This window comes from Rhineura floridana, chromosome 5 (assembly GCF_030035675.1).
Source record: "Rhineura floridana isolate rRhiFlo1 chromosome 5, rRhiFlo1.hap2, whole genome shotgun sequence".
Taxonomy (NCBI): Eukaryota; Metazoa; Chordata; class Lepidosauria; order Squamata; family Rhineuridae; genus Rhineura; species Rhineura floridana.
Genome location: NC_084484.1, coordinates 44431340 through 44453252, shown reverse-complemented (window position 1 = coordinate 44453252; position 21913 = coordinate 44431340). Strand labels below are relative to the sequence as shown.

At 41.7% G+C, this 21913-nt stretch overlaps 1 protein-coding gene across 3 annotated transcripts in view; it reads left to right on the top strand.

Moving 5' to 3' along the window:
• The window catches only part of NALCN (sodium leak channel, non-selective), a 281346-nt gene that overhangs the window by 232144 nt on the left and 27289 nt on the right, over positions 1–21913 (top strand). For all 3 annotated transcript variants that reach the window (XM_061629379.1, XM_061629378.1, XM_061629380.1), the window contains 9 exons: positions 2393–2466; positions 5101–5202; positions 5570–5639; positions 8842–8933; positions 9833–9955; positions 11379–11435; positions 11688–11808; positions 11898–12029; positions 21739–21906. In XM_061629379.1, the coding sequence (XP_061485363.1) occupies positions 2393–2466; positions 5101–5202; positions 5570–5639; positions 8842–8933; positions 9833–9955; positions 11379–11435; positions 11688–11808; positions 11898–12029; positions 21739–21906 (939 nt within the window). The remainder of the gene's footprint in view (positions 1–2392; positions 2467–5100; positions 5203–5569; positions 5640–8841; positions 8934–9832; positions 9956–11378; positions 11436–11687; positions 11809–11897; positions 12030–21738; positions 21907–21913) is intronic.

Here is a 21913-nt window from a genome sequence, read left to right as displayed (position 1 = left end):
CTTCCAGCCTGCCCATATTTACAAATGGGCTAACTGTAAGGGGGCGGCTGAGGCAACTGGCAGCAGCTGGCTCTCCTTCCACTCTGTCTTCAACTTGTAACTCTCCTTCACAGTGTTCAATCCCTGCAAACTTTGTGCAAACAAATCAAGATGAATGTTCAATGAACAAATCATCTGGAAGCAAGTACTGTACAGAGTGAAATACAGGGAGCATAGCTTCTGCTGTTTCCAGACAGAAGATCCCTAACAAAAGTCTTGGTTGTATATTTATAGGAAACTTGACTGTGAAATTGACATAAGAGAGTAACCTGATTTAAGGAAGTTTTCCTTGTACCGATGCAGATTTAAAGAGGATTATATGTGATTTCTATAACATAACATGTTCTACTCCTCTTTGTGACAATAATTTTCACCTTTGCTGGAGGATACAGCTTAAAAACTATGTGGTGTAATGTCCACGCTAAAATATAAAATTAGAGTAAGGCTACATGATTGATCTCCTAATGATGGTGGAGGTAGTTGTTAAATTCAGCTGTGGGAGGCTGTTAATTTGATTGCATCAGTAGTGTAGGGATTTTAACCCTTTTCCCTTGTGCTGTTTTATTGATCAAAATTATCTTTTCCCAGACATGCCATTCTGCAAATAGAAGTGTTCCTACTGGCAAAAAGGAGGGAGACACTTTCTGTCCAGTCATCCTTCCCTTGCCGCGCCCCTCCCAGAAACTACTCCCATTCTGGTCTCACAACTCTCAAGTAGCTTTAGAGAGAGGAGCAATTGGCAAATATTGCCTTCCCTCTTCTTCCAGTGGAACATCTTATAAGTAGAAGCTTACTGCAAGTCTGGACACAACCCATAATATATCAAGCAATATTAGAATGGACTAGCATTTTCACCCAAGACAGTTGCATTTCTCATGCTGTCAATTCTAAAGTTAATTTCTGTCACTCTCCCGAACCATTCCTTGTTTTCTTGATCTTTCTATTATAGGTTTCAACTATGATGTTTTCAGATAGAAATTTTCTGAAAACCTTTTTGTCATCTGTAACATCTGGGCTGTTGTTAAATGTGGTAGCTTGCCATCCATACAGCAGATGTTTTTTTTTCCTTTCTACCGAAACCATCTGTGTTCCTTTAAGCAATTTTATGATCCTAGTAATTTTGGCAGATTTTCTCTCATGATAACTTTTTTTTAGAGCAGATTTCCTCTCATGATAACTTTTTTATTATTCTGTGGCCATAGAACTAGGTTTAGTGCATTATAAAATTCAATATAGGAGAGATCTAATATCATAAAATACAAACAGATGTTACAACTACTGATCTAAGATTGAAATGAAATTATCTTATGTGATTCTCAAGAAATATTTGCATGTATTTTGTAATGCAAAGTCACTGCATAATCTGTTGTATTTTCAGATAATGCATATATTGTAAATCTAGTAGAGTCTTTCTTGCAAAGCTAGCCTCCGGATTGAAAACCATTAAGCCGCCTACAACAGTCAGGGTAATCTATAGGTAGCTAAGGATAATTACAATATACTCTAGGTAACCTCTAGATTGGATTACTGCAATGCGCTCTATGTGGGGCTGCCTTTGAAGACAGTTCGGAAACTACAGCTAGTGCAAAACGCAGCTGCTAGACTGCTGATGAGGACTAGGCGGTCCGCACATATAACACCTGCTCTGACTCGTTTGCACTGGCTACCTATCCTTTTCCGGGCTAAATTCAAAGTGCTAGTTTTGACTTATAAAGCCTTACACGGCGCGGGACCACAATACCTAGCGGAACGCCTCTCCCGATATGAACCTACCCGTTCACTACGTTCAACATCTAAGGCCCTCCTCCGAGTTCCGACTCACAGAGAATCTCGGAGGGTCGTAACAAGATCTAGGGCCTTTTCAGTGGCTGCCCCCGAATTATGGAACAGTCTCCCCGATGAGGTCTGCCTGGCGCCTACACTTTTATCTTTTCGGCGCCAGGTGAAAACCTTTTTATTCTCCCAGGCATTTTAATCTATCTTTTAGCTTTTAACGTATATTAGGTTGTTTATTGTTTAATATTTATGCTCTACTGTTTTGTGATTTTATTGTATTTTATCCTATGTTGTGCACCGCCCTGAGAGCCTTCAGGCTGTGGGCGGTATATAAATCGAATAAAATAAATAAATAAATAAATTCATATAACCATTCTCCTAAAACTGTTAGTCCAGAATTGCAAGGTAGGCCTCCAGGATAGGTGCAAATTTCAAATAAGTAAAGGTACCTGGTTCACCATAGCAAGACTTGTCTGTTCACATTTCACATCACAAAGTATGTTGGTTGATAATATTAATATTCTGACCTATGACAGGACACACAATAGGTAAAGCTGGTTTTCCTTTTGCTTCACAGCTCCGCAAATCTGTTTTCAGCATTAGGGCAAGAAATCTTCTGGAAAAGGAAACTGCAATCAATAAAATTCTTAGGTAATTGTGATTTGATGCTTCCTTTAATTAGATATGCAAGTGGCAAATTAATTTGAATCATTTTGAATAGTTTTTCCAGTCCAATTCCTTAGTTCTTGCTTGCTCTCTGCATGTAACAAGTAAAAATTTGGTATCTCCAGAAAGCTTTGATGCAATTAAAAACCCTTCCCCGTTGACTGATTTGGAATATGTCATTGGATGAATTTGATCACTGGACATCAAAAATTATTGAAAATTGAAAATTTCATTCCACATTAGCAAGACTCCTCAACCCCATTGCACTACCAATTATGTCATTAGGAGCCTGATGAGGCCTCCCCACCACCTCACACCTTCTATGAGCTGGCTCTGCTTTTGCCCTTCCCCAACTTTAAGGCATAGGGACATTGAGGGAGGTATGCACAAAGGGCCCTTGATTGTGGCCTAGTCGCTACCATGAGCATGTTCAACAGTATGTAGCCATGCTGGGGAAATAGAAAACAAAGTTTTCACACTCTGCAGCATTCCTTTTTGAAAGCAGTAGTCAGTGATAAAGTGGCCTTTATGTAAACATGTATTAATTGCAGCAGCAATCTGCAGTAATAGCAATCCTTTCTATTTGTTTACACACTCTCAGTGTAGAAAAAAGACTTGGGGATTCAAGTACCTAATCCCAACTGGAATGTGACATCCTACCTAAATACATACATTACCTGACTTGCAGAAGAAATTGGGACAACACAGCCCCTGAATCAGAGATTAGCAATTAGAAGTCTAAGGGCCAAATTCAACCCAAGTGCCTCACAGCTAACCAGAAAGTGATCAAGTCTGAAGCAAGGCAAGGTGGTAGCTATAGCAATGGGACTTGCTGGCAGTCTATTTTACAGGATGATGGGGTAACTTTGGCTCAATACCCTCTACCCAGTCAGTGGAGTGACCCTTCTATCAAACTAGTTGCTGATCAGGCCCCTATATTCAAAGTCCTTCATGCACTCTGTGATTCTAACCTTACACAAGGTGTGAAGTTCTTGAAGTCAAGGTATGAAGATCTTCCACAACATCCATTCACATTGCCTCTGTTACCCATCATGCTTCAGCCACACCAGGAGTTCAGCAGTACACTAAATCACAGCACAGCAACCCAAGCCCTTCCTCATCTTCCCATCTAGGGAGTCCTCCTCCCTCCCCCTCTTCTGGAAAAGGTTATATATGCCAAGAACAAAAATAAGGATCATGACCCAGATTATTAATACTTTTTAAAAACATTTCAAAGCCTGTTGAAAAATGCAGTGCTCACACGAAAGCCAACTTCATCATAGTTCTGTGATGATTTCTGGCCATTTGAGAGGTAAAAGATAAAGTGCCTTTTCAATTATTTGTCACAATAGGTACAAGCCACAATATAGTCTAGACAATGTCCCTCTGATATTTTTACTGTGCTTAACATGAATTAACACATCTTATGCACAAGTTCTGTTTTCAAGTTGTTAATATCAGCTAAATGAATAAGAAGCACCTACATTCTGTTTTAAACAATGTTTGGGAAAATATATTATTGCCTTGCTGGCATTATAAATTCCATTTTGGCAGTCTGCTGGTATTTCAAACAGCTGTTCAGCTGCTCTTAAAACATTCTTCAAAATGAAGTTACCTTTTCTGCTTGTCAGGATATTAACAGGCAAGGTATAATGTATATTTGAAAATATTTAGCAGACAAGCTTATAGCCAGATAACTTTACTGTGTCAAATATATAAAGATGTTCTGAAAATCTGGTGCATTGTTAAGTGTCACAGTACAATCCAATATGTTCCTTCTCAGAAGTTGAGTTCAATGGGGATAGAATTGCAGCCTTACTGTATTATATCACTATTCTTCTAACAATGCACACGTATAAAATCACTTTCAGCTTCTAAAAATATTAAGAAGAAAAAACTTGAGTAAAAGTATTCCTGACAGAAATTAAGTATTTTAGCAAAAGCTACCTCTTGTAACAGTATGTATGGAGTTCAGAAGTAAAAACAACAACAGCAAGGAGAGGAGTTTGAAGGAGGATTAGGAAGTAAGGAAGTAGAGATAAGGAAAGAGGGATAGAGAGACATGATAACAGTAGGCCATGCAACTGCTCTGTATGAAACACTCTTAATAAAGCACACTGTTTGTATTAAGCTAGAAGTTGCTCCTTTGCTTACACAAACAGTGTTATATGAAGTATTTAATTTATCCATAAACACATTGAAAAGGAAGAAAAATAAATTATGGACATGATACACACATGCATGGAAGGGGATTGGTCCAAGACTCCATGGAGGCTTATTTCTTCTCTCCCTGTTGTTAATCCAACTGGGAAGCTGGTGTTCTCCTCTCTAATAGCCAGGTCTTTGTCCCTCTCATCTCAAAGCCCTGGTTGAAGCAGAACAAGACTGTAGGATGAACTTGTAGGCTTGAGAAGAAGAGGGATGACTGACTATAACTAGGCTCTTGTTCTGAGTAATTGCCTGTGTATGTATGGCTGAGATAGAAGAATAGACTGAGCCTTTTGCCAATCCCTCCTGCAGGCAGAGTTATGGATTGTGTCCTTTTTTTAAAAAATGTTGAATTGTCCGGTTGTCATACCATTTTCTTGTTACCCACCATAGTGCTACTGATTTTCTTAGGGCCTGCACGCGTCAGCGCATGTTGAGTGGGTCCTTCGAGGGACAGCCTGCAAAAGAAAGATCAATTCTTAGTGTCCAACATCATATACGCCAAGAACGCAGGTAACAGCATTTTACAATGGTGGGTTATACCAAACATTTTAAAATTAAAACCGACTTCCACAAAGAACTAATCTGTACATTTTTATGGCAACAATAATGACAATCACTGTAGTGTACAAAGAAGAAAAATACCTTTTTAGTTCAAATGTAATTTGCTTCCATGGCATTCAAACCATCAGTTTCAAAAATCAAGAAAAAGGTGGTTAATAGTAGATTAGACTAGGCTGAAAAATGTATACACTTTTGATGTAGCCATAGAGAATCTGATTGCAAGAGACATTGTATTGGGGCTCTATAACAGTAGTTACATAAGGATCAACACTTGATCTCAGTTATCTGTCACCCAAAGGAATGTTATTTTTTTCAGGTCACTAAGACATGGCTCCAACAGTCAACGAATCAGCAGAGGAAAATCCCTTGAAACTTTAACTCAAGATGTAAGTCTAAATAGATATCATGGTCCAAGCAATATCTAAATGAAATGGAATGAAATGTAAAATGCCGTGTATATACAGAATGGTCACAACAAATAATAAATGCTACAATAATGTTTAGTACATTAATTTGTGATATTTTTAGTTGGAATCATCAGTCAAATACAAAAGCAACTTTAATATTAAACTCAGAATAAGGAAAACATGGAGAAATACAGATGTAATGCAGGGGTTAACTGAAAACGACAGTAAGACAGGAAGTGTCAATAAAACAGCTACAAGAAAGCAAAACCTCTCGTAGTGAGATTTCTGAAAGGCAAATCTGATATGTGTGTGTGTGTGTATATATATATATATATATATATATATACACACACACATATATTTTAAAACTGATAATCATCTGCTGCATATGAATTCAAGAATAAGCATACAGGGTGGGGGATGGGGGAGAGAAAAACAGTGGTTTGGAACTGGAGACGTTTCCTACTGAGTCAGAATTCACAATCCCATCTCCCTTCAGAGCTACCTGTCTGTTACCTATCAAATCTACCTCTTTGTGGAGTGCTGCTCAAGCAAAGTTGTGGCTGTTGCTCCTTTTCTACATAAGTCTGTGCTCCTATTCTACCCAGTCCTAATTTTAAGCAACCAGGAAGTTAAATATCACATTTCAGATATGTAGTCTCTCAGTTATTGGCCACAAAACCTCACATGCAACTGAGTCTTGCAGTTCTCTATAGCTTTTTCTCATGGGACTCCATTGTCTCCCTATGTGGTTGCAACCAAGTTCCATAGGAAGACTCTAGCAACCACATTGGCTTGGAAATGGATCCTAAGATAAGTTAACAAAGTTCACAAAAGGAAATTTTCTAATCACCATCTTTCATCTTCAGCCACCTGTGACTCTACTTCCCAAATAGTCAAGCAGATCAGATAGACCTCCTGAATAATGTGGGATGGAATCATATGGGGGATGCTGAGAGTCAGAGGGAACTTGAAACGTCTGTGAACTTTTAACTTACATTAAAGTTGTTAACTTATCGTAGGAGACAAGCCATTGTATATATTGGCTTTTGTGAGTTCAGTACTTTGCTAAGAGCAAACCTCAAATGTGAACTCCACATAACCATACTACATAGATGTAGGGTTGGATTCAGTCATGCTTTGAGTAGACCCACTGAAATCGATGGAAAGTTAGTCATGACTAACAAATCACACTGATTTCAGCTGGACTTTTCTAAGCATACGAAGTCTGAATTCAACCAAAACTAGTCTTCCAGCTCTCCAAACCAGCCATACTTTTAAAAGAAAAATGTATGAGATATGTTCACGGTATTTATATTTTGAACAAAAGATCTCTTATCGCCAACCAGAATAGTAAGTCAATAACTGAGATTTTATTTTGTTGGAGTCATTCTTTAGGTTTCAAGATGTAAGGAATATTGAGCAACAAAAGTGTTAGTTCTTTTATACTTATACAGTGCTTTTTTTGTAAAAAAAAATGAGATGCTGGTACTCATATCTTGATAATTGTAAAATGCCTCTCCTACCCCTCTCCTCTTCCTGCACCCCTTCTCTACTGCATTTGTGATTACCTTTTAAGTAAAAGCTGATAATAAACATCAAAAATACAAAATACAAATACTTAACATTTTATAGATGATGTTTATTACTTTGTGTTATAAAAATGATAACAGAGAGGTATGTCGCATAACACATAGTGTCTTTTGTGGGGGCATGGTACAGCACAAAATGAGAGCGAGTAGCAACCTCATGCTTGCCATGGGAACTCAGTACTATGTTCTGCTGGTCCTGTTTGTGGCAATCACACAATATTCTACACACACACATCAGAGCTTGGAAAATTTACTTTTTTGAACTACAACTCCCACCAGCCCAATCCAGTGGCCATGCTGGCTGGGGCTGATGGGAGTGGTAGTTCAAAAAAGTAACTTTTCCAAGCTCTGCACACACTGATGCTGTTGTTGTCTAATGACAACAGGTAGCATTGTCTAGTACCAGGGAAAATATACAAGGTGGCCACACCACAGTTGACACAGAGCACATGCATGCACTTCACCATATGCATACAGACAAACATGCATCCCCCTGTCTCTGTTTCTATCACTCTTAAACACACACACACATTTTACACATACACAACCACACATGTCTCCCTCTCTCTCTGCCCAAATGCATCTCACCACCACCACACATATACCTCCTTTTCCATCAGATATGCACAGACAACGCATAGATCTCTCCCTCCCTTTTTCCATCACTCACAAACTACATGTTTGCCTCTCATACATAAATCACACACCTCTCTCAATCACGCACACACACTACTTGAGCACCCACACACCGCAATTATATAAATTGTATATAAATTTAATAAATAAATAAAATAATTCAGGGAAGCCTCTGCCTGGGGCAAAGGAAGCATCTGCCACCAGCTTCACCTCACTGGCAAACAACAGAAGCCTTTTTTCTCTCCCCAACCTTTTTATTTTTAAAAAGCAAGCCCCAACATGGGGTAAAGAAAGCACCCACCAAGCCTGGGTGTGTGTGTGTGTGTGTGTTTGTTTGTTTATTTATTTAATTTGTATCCCGCCCTTCCAGCAGAAGCCCAGGGTGTGTTGGGGTACTCCTGCTGCTCCTTCCTTCCCTACACAACCTTTTTTAAAAAAGCAAACCTCAGCAGGGGCAAAAGAGCGTGCGGGGATATCCCCCACTTTTTCGCCCACTGCTGGCAGCAGGCAGCTGCAGCCTGAGCATGCAGGGATAACCCCGCCACTTCTTCCTTCCCTTCCAACTTTTGATTTTAACGTAAGCCCCAGCACAGTGCAAAGGAGGTACCTGCTGCTGGCTGGCAGGCAGTAGCATCCTGAGGAAAGGTACCATCTAGCCATTGTTTAACATTTTAAGGTCCCATTGACAGAGGTCTAGACATAAGCTTAGAACTTTTATTGAAATCAATGTGATGTAAAGATGCTTAATTTTGGCTAGATAAACCTTGGTTGTGTAATAGTGGAGTAGCCAAGTGTTAATAACTGAATATACTTACTAATCAAGTTTTGAATTTTCTTAAAAACTTAGAACCGAACCCTTTAAAAATAAAATGTTATATTCAATTACATACATTGGCTTTGCTCTTACATTGTAAAATAGCTAACTTTTTAATATATATATGTTCTCCTTCTAGCATTCTAATACAGTGAGGTACAGAAATGCACAGAGAGAAGACAGTGAAATAAAAATGATCCAAGAGAAGAAAGAACAAGCAGAAATGAAAAGGTATTTAGGGAATTTAAATTTTTACAGCTTTCTAAAATTGATTATCTTTACTAGAATTGTGCCCCTATTAAAGAAATTAATCATCTGGCTTATTAAGGGTGGATTCCTAACCCCTGGGCTGGCTGGCAGTAGTGAGGCTTGATAGAGTGGTGCAGCCAGCTCCATTCACTGCCCCAGCACGTGCACTGGCCAGGGCAGAAGGTGAAGGGAGAGGAAAAATAACCCTTCGCTGCACCAGCTCCCAGGCCAGTGCAGTGAAGAGGCTAGGAATGGTCCCATTGCCATCATATGGGGGCAGCAGGCTTGTCCCAGTGCCACCCATGAAGCATCCCATTTCAACAGTAGCTTCTACCCACCCTCCTTTTGGACAAGTGCATAGGGTTGCTCCTCACTGGCAGGAGTTCCTGTCCGGCAACCGCAGAGCTTGTCAGAGCTGGGCAGGGATGAATAGAATGAGATATCCACCCCATCACACCCTCTCTTATATGGCAGATTGGGGATTTGAATTGTTCTCCAGGTGATTAGTCAATTGATCTAGTGAATTAATTTGCATAAACTGCATAGGGCTAGAAACAGTATCTCTGAAGCAAGAAGCAGGCTTTTAGGTGATGCACACAAAGGTCATAGCTGGAATCTTATTAGATGAGCCATTCCTTTAATGTATGAGAAAAGGATGAATGCCTTTTTTAAGATTATGCTCGCCATCTACAGTTTTTAATATGCCCTTGTAGAGTGTAGAGAGTTTCCTGATTGCAACTAGGTATGGCTGAGAGATAGTGGTTTGCCAAAAGCCATCCTGTGATCTTAACAGCTAAGCAGAGGGTTTCAAACACCCATGCTCCAAACTCTCTTCACCACACAACACCTTCTCTTACAAGTCCTTTTTTCATTATCAAAAGGAAAGTCCAGGAAGAGGAGTTACGAGAGAATCACCCCTATTTTGACAAGCCTCTTTTCATAGTTGGTCGCGAACACAGATTCAGAAATTTCTGCCGAGTGGTTGTGCGAGCTCGCTTTAATGCGTATGTATATGAGTACTTTGTAGCAGTTTGTGGTTTTGCTTTGTCTCTGTGTATTCCTTCACAAGCTCATACATCAAGCAGTAGGGTTGGGCTGAAGAATATTTTATTTGTCCTCAATCCTCAGCTACTTCCTCATGGTGACATCTTTCACCCGAAGCTGTAATAACTATAAAGAGTCACCACATAGCACAGCAGAATCACATTGCAAGTTCCTCCACTGTCATTTCAGTGCCAATAGTAGCACTTAGTGTGACAGCACTTGGTGAGGGTAAACTTATGGTCTGGGTGTGGAAACTCACCACAATAGTATTTGGGGCATACATAAGGCAACACTACACCTGAGCTTAGAATTTTTAAGGTTCCTGGCAATTACATAATTAACAAATAATGATCTTAATAAAATGCATCTCTTATTCAGAGGCATAATGCTTCTGAACATACAGGTCCTATTTAGGTATTATAGCTAATATGCATTGGTAGACCTACCCTACATGAATTAATCAAATTCTTTTTAAAGCCATCTAAGTGACTATGATTACATTTGGAGTAGGTCAATTCCATAATAAATGTATTAAGTATCTATTACATATTGACCCAGTTGTCACATTATGGTAAAGGTAAACCATAGTTAACGGCTTACCATGAACATCTCTGTCTGGGCTGCTTTGCTGTGTCCCGTTAGCATGTGGGGAAACAAATCATGATTGGTAAGCCAAGAGCAAACCTTGGCGTATCTCCCCCTAGTTCAGATGTGGGCAGAGCAATCCAAAATATAGGAAACCGATGTAATTTATGCCAGCACAAATTATGCCAGTGTAATTTACCTCTATTCCAAACTCTGTTGAGGAATGAGGCTACTGCCAGCAGAGCCGGCCCGAGCCTGGAAGGGGGAAAACAAGCCTGGAAGAGGGAAAATAGTTTGATTTACACCACCCTTTTTGACAGTGTAACTTCTGCTGGCTTGCTAGGTCACATGACTGAGCTGAATGGAATTTGGAATAGGGGTAAGTCTCCCCTTGCCATGTCCCCACAGCTCCCTCATAACGTTCCTTTTTTGGGATTTCCCCTGGCCTTGGTTCAGTTGGCTTCAGAGACTTACACTGGCTCAGCTGGAGATCCGCCTATTCCAAGTTCTGCTCATTGTGGTGGATATTGGGTTTGGGTTGCTCCCTGAGCCAGGGAGCATGGTTTGTTTCCCCCCAGCACTATACCAGGAAGGAGCAAAGCAGGTATTATCAGCATGTGCATAGTAAACTGTGCTTATTGGACAGTAATTTGATTCAAAATAACCTTAGTTTAAAAAAAAATAATAATAATTTAAAACTCAAACACAAATCCAGGAATCTGTTATCTGTCATTATAATTACATGGCATATTAGAGCTTGAACTGCAAAATTCTGAAGGCATCTTTCCTCTGTTACAGCTCTAAAACAGACCCAGTTACTGGAGCAGTGAAAAATACCAAATATCATCAACTTTAGTAAGCATAGCCAAAAATTATTTTTCCAGTTGCATTTTATATATTCGTGTGCACGATTTCCTAAACTTAAATTTCTCTAGAAACTGTTTGCTAATATGTCACTGTTATAAAATTATTATAAATTTGTAAAATGTTCAGTTTGGGGGAGATTTTCATTCTTCCTTTCTAACCCATGCCGTATGTTCAATAGATATTTACTATTATTTTTACTGGAGACTCCTTCTGAACAATTTGTTTTGCTTTATTTTGTAGTGATTTACTGGGATTGGTTACTTATTTGGACTGGGTAATGATCATTGTTACTATATGCTCCTGCATTTCAATGATGTTTGAATCCCCCTTTCGAAGAGTGATGCATGCACCAACACTTCAGGTAGCTCTATCGAAGTAACTTGCTATACAAAATAATCTTGTTGTTTTCAAATTTAGGGGTAAACAATTGGTCTTCCCTTTGCATTTCAGATCGCTGAATATGTTTTTGTGATATTCATGAGCATTGAACTTAATTTGAAGATTATGGCTGATGGCTTGTTTTTTACTCCAACGGCAGTCATAAGAGACTTTGGGGGTGTCATGGACATATTTATATACCTTGTAAGTTTTTGTTCTGTAAGAATTTTTTGCCAGCATGCTTAATATGCTAGTCACTAAGTTTTAAAAAACATTTGATGCTTAATTCCATCTAATAAGAATGACAATCCAACTATATATTAAAAATAATTTGTGGCTATTCTGCTGTAGTTTATATCTAAACTCCAAAGTACTTACAGTAGTACATAGGTATCTAAAGACGTATTTACATGCAAATATTTGAGAAATGCACATACAAAAGTATGATTCAGCTAGTACTGTATGTTAATGTTAGTATGTTTCTTACTAGTTTTCATCTCACTGCGGTCTAAAATTGTTAAACAACACATTATTCTAGAAGTGGAGAAAGAAGAAGCACTAAACATTTTGCTACTCATAGTCTCATGACATATTCAGTTGTCCACTGCAGTTTTTTATTGTCTTTTCTTGGATGCTTGAATGCTTATTCACTTATGTATGTTCATCCATCAATGACACATGATGACTTGTTATAACTGAATATTTGTACTGGTCCCTTATGCCCCATCCACTAGCCATATTGTATATGGAAATGGAAATGGACTGCCTTCAAGTCGATCCCGACTTATGGCTACCCTATGAATAGGGTTCCATGGTAAGCGGTATTCAGAGGGGCTTTACCATTGCCTCCCTCTGAGGCTAGTCCTCCTCAGCTGGCCAGGGCCTGCTCAGCTTGCCACAGCTGCACAAGCCAGCCCCTTCCTTGTCCGCAACTGCCAGCTGGGGGGCAACTGGGCTCCTTGGGACTATGCAGCTTGCCCACGGCTGCACAGGTGGCAGGGCATGTAACCTCTGAGCCACTCACTGTGGGGGTGATCTTTAGGTGGCCCTTGACACTCAGGAGACATGAGCAGGGATTTGAACTCACAGACTCTGGACTCCCAGCCAGACTCTCCTCCCCACTGTGCTATACCAGGTGTCTTATATTATATATAGACTCCTTCATTTCCTACTGCTACTTTTTCTTTGCCACCCTTTGCAACTGGATTTCCATTTTTAAAAAAATATTTAAAATGTCTAATCAGAATCCATTTTTTTCTTTTCTTTTTTGTGTCAGTGGAGGATTTCCACCCCAAACCAAATATCTGTTTCAGGGGAGGAATTTTCTTTGGAACTGCAGCAGGATAGGCAATCATTTAATTCCCCCTCCACACCTACTGTAATCCAAATAATTATCAGCCAACCTCCCCCCTCCCTGCACTGATGGTATTTGGATTTTTATAATCCTACACATTAGATGCATTTAATCTCAGGTATAGTTTGGCATTTATTCTCTTCAACCCACAGCTTTCATCTATAGGTTAGCTATTTTAATTCACTTTACAAAGCTACATCTGTATATCTGAGATCAGATAGATACACTACACTTTTTGTGTTATTCATTTTTAACAAATATATATACTTCCCTCCAATTTAACAGTGTGACTTAAAATCAGAATAAAATACATAAGAATATTAAACAAATATCAATCAGATGTAGCAGAATGGAAGCAGCATTAAAGTATTATTAAAATCAGTACTAGAATGTCAACAGTTTGTTTAAAGCATTTTTACCTTTCTCTTTAACCTAAAAAGGTCCTAGAGTAGCTTACAAGATCAGTAGTAAGACAGTCTCTCAAATTTGCAGTCTAAAAGGCATGACACACAAGGAAAAATGGATGGAGAGGGAGGAGGAAAAACAAACTCAGAAGATTCAGGACAGACAAAAGGAAGTACTTCTTTACTCAGCGCATAGTCAAACTATGGAATTTGCTCCCACAAGATGCAGTAATGGCCACCAGCTTGGATGGCTTTAAAAGAAAATTAGACAAATTCATGGAGAACACGGCTATCAATGGCTACTAGCTATGATGGCTGTGCTGTGCCACCCTAGTCAGAGGCAGCATGCTTCTGAAAACCAGTTGCCGGAAGCCTCAGGAGGGGAGAGTGTTCTTGCACTTGGGTCCTGCTTGCGGGCTTCCCCCAGGCACCTGGTTGGCCACTGTGAGAACAGGATGCTGGACTGGATGGGTCACTGGCCTGATCCAGCAGGCTCTTCTTATGTTCTTATGTTCTTACCAATTCTTATAAGGACCAGCTGGGATGGAAACATTTCATGTAGCCTGGAAATAAAATGCATGTGCCAGACAACCTTCCCAGAGGATTGAGTTCCAAGATGTGGCACCACCACAGAGAAATCCATTTGTTATATTGCCACTCATGTTACCTCAGCTGACAAGGGCATCTAGAGGAGAGTCTCCAGAGAAGATCCCAGTACATGAGTACATGATATAGGGGAAGAAGTCTTTTAGAACAGCTTTCAGAATACCGATCTATCTTACTTTATGGCAATGTACTCCATGCTCGTACTGATAATTTTAAAAATAGTAATACTGAGCTATGTATATATGGCATTATAGAAATAATGAATGTTAATATTATCCAAAAGAAACTGTTTTAAAAATTCATAGCAATGTATCTGAACAAGGCTTCTAAGTGAAAACATTATGAGCCTGATTAAATCTTGTAGATGTTAGACTGTGTCACAGATATAATGAATATAATTTGTCACAATCAATTTGTATTCAAACCTGATGTGTCTGCAATCAGGAAATGAGGTCATTTCTCAGAAAGCCTTTTCCTCCTCTACTTTCTTTGAACCAAAAAAACAAAAAACCCTGCATTCAACTTTCATTTTTCAACACCTAAAAAATGTTTGGTTTGTCATGTATTGTTATTTTGGAGTGGAAAACGGTATAGCAACATATCCCAACTCTCTTTTAATTCAATTTAAACAAATCAAACGCACACACATATTCCAATCCTTAAGCATTTTTACTTGCATCTATTGAAATCAACACTTCCAATAAAAAGAGCCTGCAGTCATATTGAAATTAATGAAATCACTTCCTACATGTGTTCCAACCCCTCAAAGTATCATTTTAATAAGGAAGGTACTCATCAGATATTACATGGATGCCATTACTGACAAGAAAGGTTTCTCAGAAAGGCTAGAAAGTCAACAAAACTACAGCAGGAGTGGGGAATAGTGCCCCTTCCCTTTTCTGTTTGTATGCTTTACCCCGTCACTTGATGGAATCTGCTAACGTGGCTGAGGCTCAAGCTGGTAGGAAGGCTAACCAGTGGGAGATGCACATGAGCAGGCATTTAGACTTCCTTATGCACACACCCCTTTACCTCAGTGCAAGGAAGAACAGTTCAGACTTGGCTGTTTGCTTTGGTAGATCAGATGGCAAGCATATTTGGTAAGAACTAGTGCTCATGAAACTATGGAAATCTGGAAGCTTTATTCTCTTCTTTCCTCCCTTTGCAGGACAGACTACTCTTTGTGTATGCCCTTTCCCACATCTTGTGCATCTAGGGGCATTTATTTGAGCATCAGATGTTTGGCTGTATATTTGTTTCTGGTATTTTGGAGTTTGTGGTTTCCATTTCTGCAGGGGTTTCTTGGCTATTTCTTGCAGTCTTTTTAAAGCACCCTGGTCTTAGACCTGGCCTTTTATAAGCTCTGAGTTTCTTATCATCTCCAAAGCCCTCTCCAAAGTGAGATTGGATTCCATCTGCAGCTTCCGGGACAGGTCTTTATCCAAACTTCCCACTACCAGTTGGTCTCTGACCATTTCACTCCTGGTGTCCCTAAAATCACATTCATCAGCTTTCTCATGCAGCCATCTTATGTAGGCCTCTGCAGATTCCCCTGGTTTCTGATGTCTCTGGTGAAAGCATGCCCTCTCATGAATGAGATTTTTCTTTGGCACAAAATATTCATCAATTTTCCATATGAGGACGGCCATCACTGCGGGTATTAGCTCCACCTATCGTGTGAAGGCAAGAATGTTTCTGAAGTCAAGACTAGGGGCGTCAAGCCCCTCCCACTCTCCAGTTCATTCTTGCCTTCGTACGAACAAGATTGAGATTTCTATAGCGTAGCATTTAGCTAAGTGTTTTGTGTTTGTTTGTGTGTTTGTATGACAGGGCGTGAGGGTATTGTCGTTTGTGTGTATCCAAGTGCTTCCCTTCCCTCTGTCTTGTATTAACACTGTTTGTTTGAGATTCCTGGGGAATTCCCTTGGAGGGGGTTCTCCCTTGCCGGGGCCGTTTCTTTCCCCGGCTTTTTTAGCCTTAGATCTTAGAGAGACCGCGACTGCGGGTCTCTCCATCCTTAGCGGGAGCTTGCGGCTGCAGCTCCCTGCTTTACTCCTCGTTTGTTCGTGCCTCCACGAATGAGGTCGTTCGTTTTCGCTGCTGTCCTGAGCTCTGCTGCGACAGTTTGCCTCGCAGACGTACTTTTAAAGTTCACTCAGGGAGCCTGCGGCTGCGGCTCTCACCTTGGAGAATTTTTATCCGTTTGAACTGCTTCTAAGTCCCGGCTGTCGCACCCAGACTTGTGGCTTTAATTCCTCACTGCAAAGTCTCTGTAGTCAGCGGCGGCGGCTGTGGCTGCTTTCTCTACCGCTCCCTCCGCTACGGTCCTCACTATTACGAGCCGCGATTGTGCCTTTCACCCACGGCTATCGCACGCTCTTCAGACTGCGCTAGGCAGTCTTTCAGCCAGTTCGCTGTTGCACCTCAGCGTCCGCCATTACTTCTCTCCCTCCGCCATTTTAAGTGTTCCTTTTCCTGCTCCCTTTACGGGCGCCATCTTGTTTGTCCCGTTTTTTCCCGCCCTTTTTGTTTTCGTCTTTCCTGAACTAAACAAAGGGGGTTTCTTACCTTGAGAAGGCTTTCTTGTATGTGAGTTTTCAGATAAAACTAGTTAGCTCTACAAGAGTCCCCCTCTCACTGGCTTATACTGCTGCCTATTGCAACATTGGCCCTCTCCAGCTACTGAACGTAACTCCGCTGCTGTTTGTTCTGCACATTCTGCCCAACTCATGGCCGTCGTCCAGCCAGTTGCCCCTGTACAAACAACAACTGCTTTGAACTGTACATTCTGCCCCCTCTGTGGCCATGTACCAGGGCGCTCTATCCTGTACATTCTGCCCCCTCTGTGGCCGTGTACCAAACCTGCAGTCTAGTCTACATTATATTGACGCTGTTACCATCATACATTCTGCCCCCTCTGTGGCCATGTACCAATATAAGATGGTGGAACAGCCAGACATGTCTCAGACAGCCAAGCCACAACCAGCTAAGGCAACTAAGACTAAGCATTCCAAAGCACTGGCTAAGACTAAACATCTTTCCAGCCACAGCAAACCCAAGCGTCCACGCTATGCTTCTGTTCCGACCCCCACCACAGCAGTCCAGACACAGCTAACGGATATATTTCATTCTCCCGCTGCTTCTTCCGACGAGGAGAACTTTGCTGGCTTTCCTACTCAGCCAACACTTAACCAGTCTCCTCCCATATTGCCGCCCAGGGCCTATCCTACGTCACAGCCCACTGAGCCACCTACTCAGGCACAACCATCTGCTTCAACGGGGCTGCAGCTGCCTCATGAGTTCCTTCGGTTTGCTTTTGGCCCCCAGCATTTTCAATATAGAGCGATGCTGTTCGGCCTCTCCTCTGCTCCGAGAATATTTACCAAAGTGCTTCTCACCTTAGTGGCTTACCTCCGGATTCAAGGGGTCCATCTCTACCCATATCTGGACGATATTTTAATATGGGCAAGCTCTGAGGAGTTGGCTCATCGTCATTTAACGATCACCCTCAATGTTTTGCAGGCCTACGGCTGGCTTGTCAACTTAGACAAAAGCCATCTTCAACTGACCCAATGTCTACTACATCTAGGGGCGATGTTGGACACCCTGCAGGCGATGGTGTTTCTGTCTCCAGATCACATAACTGCCATCACAAACATCACGAGGTCCTTGATGCAACAAACATCCACAAACGTCATGCTGCTAACCAGGGCGCTCGGAATGTTCATCTCTACCATCCATATTGTGCCATGGGCTCGAGCCCACTCTCGCCACCTTCAGTGGGCTTTGTTGCCTTTTCAACAGGACATTGCCAACTCCAATCATCGCACAGTTCCTTTGAGCCCCGCACTGCGTTTTTCATTCCGAGGGTTCAACATCTTTCCAGGGGCACTCCGTTCAGAGAACCTCGCAGGACTGTTGTCACCACGGATGCCAGTCTCATCGGCTGGGGAGCACACTGCAACTCCCAGTACGTTCAGGGGGTTTGGTCCACAGCACAGCAGACTCAGAGCATCAATTGGCTGGAGCTCAAGGCGGTTCACTTAGCTCTACTTCATTTTCAGTCTCTGTTCCCTTTGGACCATGTTCTCATTCGAACGGACAACACATGTGTAAAATCACATTTGAACAGACGGGGGGCACCAGGTCCCGTCCTCTGCAGGACCTAGCTTCCCTCATCTTCGTCTGGGCAGAACAACATCTTCAATCCCTAAAAGCAGAGCATCTCAGAGGGATTTGGAATGTGACAGCAGACTGGCTCAGCAGACAACAGGTCTTTCCGGGAGAATGGAAACTTCATCCGACCATTTTCCATCGTCTCCAGCGTCGGTTCAGCGTCTTTTCAATCGACCTGTTTGCTTCCAGTCACAGTTACCAGCTTCCCAGGTACTTTGCCCGATACCTGGACACATCAGCGGAAGCAGTGGATGCTCTGTCAATACCATGGCCAGACGGTCTTTTGTACGCCTTCCCTCCAATACCACTGTTAGCCAAAACCTTGTGGAAGGCGCGGAGCAAGAGGGCACAGTTGGTTCTGATAGCACCACATTGGCCACGCCAACCGTGGTTCTCAGATTTTCTTGCAATGTCGGTGATGGATCCTTGGACACTTCCAGTCAGGCCAGATCTTCTATCCCAGGGTCCGGTATGGCATCAGGACCCCACTTGGCTCAATCTAACAGCGTGGCGTTTGAACGGGGACATTTGAGGTCGGCTGGCCTGTCTGACGCTGTTATTGATATTATCTTAGCCTCGAGACGACCATCTACCACCCGTATTTATCAACATACTTGGGTGGCTTTCTCCAAGTGGTGCCAGTCTCACCACTGCGATCCATCCCAGGCCACTATGCATCAGGTGCTGCAATATCTCCATAGTGGCTTTATGATGGGACTCAGACCCAACACCCTACATCGCCATGCGTCCACTCTGTCATCCATCCTTTCAGTGCCCTCCACTGGGGCCCCTATTTCCTCACATCCGTTCATTAAACGCTTCCTCAGAGGCACTACTTTATGTTCACCGGCTGTAGTCCACCGTTTTCCCTCATGGAGTCTGTCCAAGATCCTGCAAGCTTTACAACGCCCTCCGTTTGAACCCCATAGGACTGTGCCTTTACGTCTACTGTCCTTCAAGGTCTTGTTCCTGGTCGCCATCACCTCTGCCAGATGAGTTTCGGAACTGGGCGCGTTGTCTTCTGCCCGCCATCTCTGTGTCTTTCACAAGGACTCTGTTGTGCTGAAAACTGATCCTTTCTTCCGTCCCAAGGTCAATTCAGTTTTCCATTGTAATCAGGACATTGTACTCCCTCCATTTTGCCCGAACCCCATTCATCCTCTAGAGAAGGCTTGGCATTTGTTGGATGTTCGGACGGCTCTCAAGACCTACCTGTCTAGGACCCAGGAGATTCGACGGAGTCTCTGTTTGTATCCTTTCATCCAAGGTCTATGGGGTATAAAGTAACTAATTCTACATTATCCCGCTGGTTGCGAGCCTGTATTGCTTTAGCTTATGAAGCTCTTCAGCTTCCAGTTTCTGATAGTATCACAGCTCATTCCACCAGGTCAGCGGCTACTTCTGCTGCCTTTGCTACCAACGTCGCTGTTGCTGATATTTGCAGAGCAGCTGTTTGGTCTACCCCACACTCGTTTATAAGGCATTATAAAATAGATCGTTATCCCTCTGCCGATGCTTCTTTTGGCAGACGAGTGTTGCAACAGGTTCTTAATGACAATTAACGTGGGTGGTCCCTCCCTATTATGGGCTGCTTTGGTACATCCCGCAGTGATGGCCGGCCTCATATGGAAAATGGACCATTGGTCTCACCTGAAGGGTGATTTTCATATGAGGACGGCCATCCTCCCAGTTGGAGGATGTATAGAATGTTTAATAAACCGTTATATATTACTGTTACACTATTGCATTTAAAGTTACTAGGGAAGTCAAGACTGCTAGTTCTGTTACATCGCTATGTTAGAGTCATGTTATTATGCATGTTATTTTCCTGCTGGCAGGCCTGTTGGCCCTGTTTTTGTATTTTAGATATTTCTCTATAGACTCGCTGCGAATGAACTGGAGAGTGGGAGGGGCTTGACGCCCCTAGTCTTGACTTCAAAAACATTCTTGCCTTCACACGATAGATGGAGCTAATACCCGTAGTGATGGCCGTCCTCATATGAAAATCACCCTTCAGGTGAGACCAATGGTCCAATTTCCCCAGGACTAGGAGATAGTCATCCTGGTCCTCTGCAGCAGCAAACTCAAATGATTTAAATATCTGCTCTACTTGCTGGCCCATGGCATAAATCAAGGGCCATACCTGAACTCTTCCTTCAGTTTTGTAGCAATGCGGTATCTGGAAAACCTCTGCTTCCAATCTGGCCATGCTGCAGGCCTGGTGAAATCAAAGGCCTCTGTTGGCGAAAACTTTGCCATTGCTTTCCTTTGTTTTTGTTTTTTCTCAGTTGTCCCAGGAGCTACCCTGTAGACACTATGAGGATTTCTTAACTTCTGACACCATGTTATATTGATCAGGATGAGACTGAGGATAAAATAGAGCTTCTTTATTTAATAATTCTTAAACAGTAAAACATCTGAGTTTGTTCTGTGCTAAGCCTCACCCAACACACACACAATACTGACTAACTAACTCCAGTAACTAAATCAGTCTAGCTCCTCCTAGGCCTAGGGTGTGTAATACCCTCTAGAGAAAGTTAACTCTTTCTTTGCTGTGCATCTAACCTAAAGACATATTTCACTACAGGATAGGCTTGCCACTAACTCCTCTTGTGCCATCCGAGCTCACTGATATGCTGGTGTGTTGAACCCATGCTGGTGTAATATCATGGTATTTCTATTGTGGCCATGTGGTAATTGGTACCTTCCATGCATGTCTAATGTGAGGGTGCCACTGGTGAGCATCACCATGATTAGCCAGGGATTTTTCTTTTATGTATTTATTGAAGCTTTCTGTGCTGCCTTTCAGTAAAAAAAAATCCCACAGACAAATTCCCTGGGTGGCATAAAATGAAGAATGAAATAGGGGGAAAATAAAACAGCAGAAACACCAATTAAAACAAAATCATAATATTTAGTAGGACAAACCATAACTATGTAACTTACATTATATGCTGAAAACCTAAGCAAATACAGAGATCTTTCCTTGGTGCTGAAATCACATTAAAGTTGGTGCTAGGTTGGCCTTTCTGGAGAGGACATTCCATTTTGTGGGACTGACTGTCACTATTATTATGCTGACAATTGTTTCTAATGCTGTGGTTAGAATTCCTGCTTTGCTGCTAGATTGCAACTGTGTTGTGCTGGGACAAACACTGATATGGCACCACCAGCACAGCAGGATTAGAGGTTTGCCCTACTGATGACATATTTAGGATGGCATTTTATTTGGTGTTCTGTGTAAAATATTTGTTTTTATTTTATCTTATTTATAAGATTTAAATATTACGTTTCAACCCAAGCTAGCAAACAAATAAGTGAAATACTTTTAAACAGACTATATTCTGGAATGTCCTCTTGCCTCTTTCAAAAGGTAAGCTTGATATTTCTCTGCTGGATGCCACAAAATGTCCCTGCTAAATCAGGAACTCAGCTTTTAATGGTGCTACGGTGCCTCCGGCCACTTCGAATCTTTAAACTGGTGCCTCAGATGAGAAAGGTTGTCCGAGAGCTATTCAGTGGCTTCAAGGAAATCTTTCTAGTGAGTA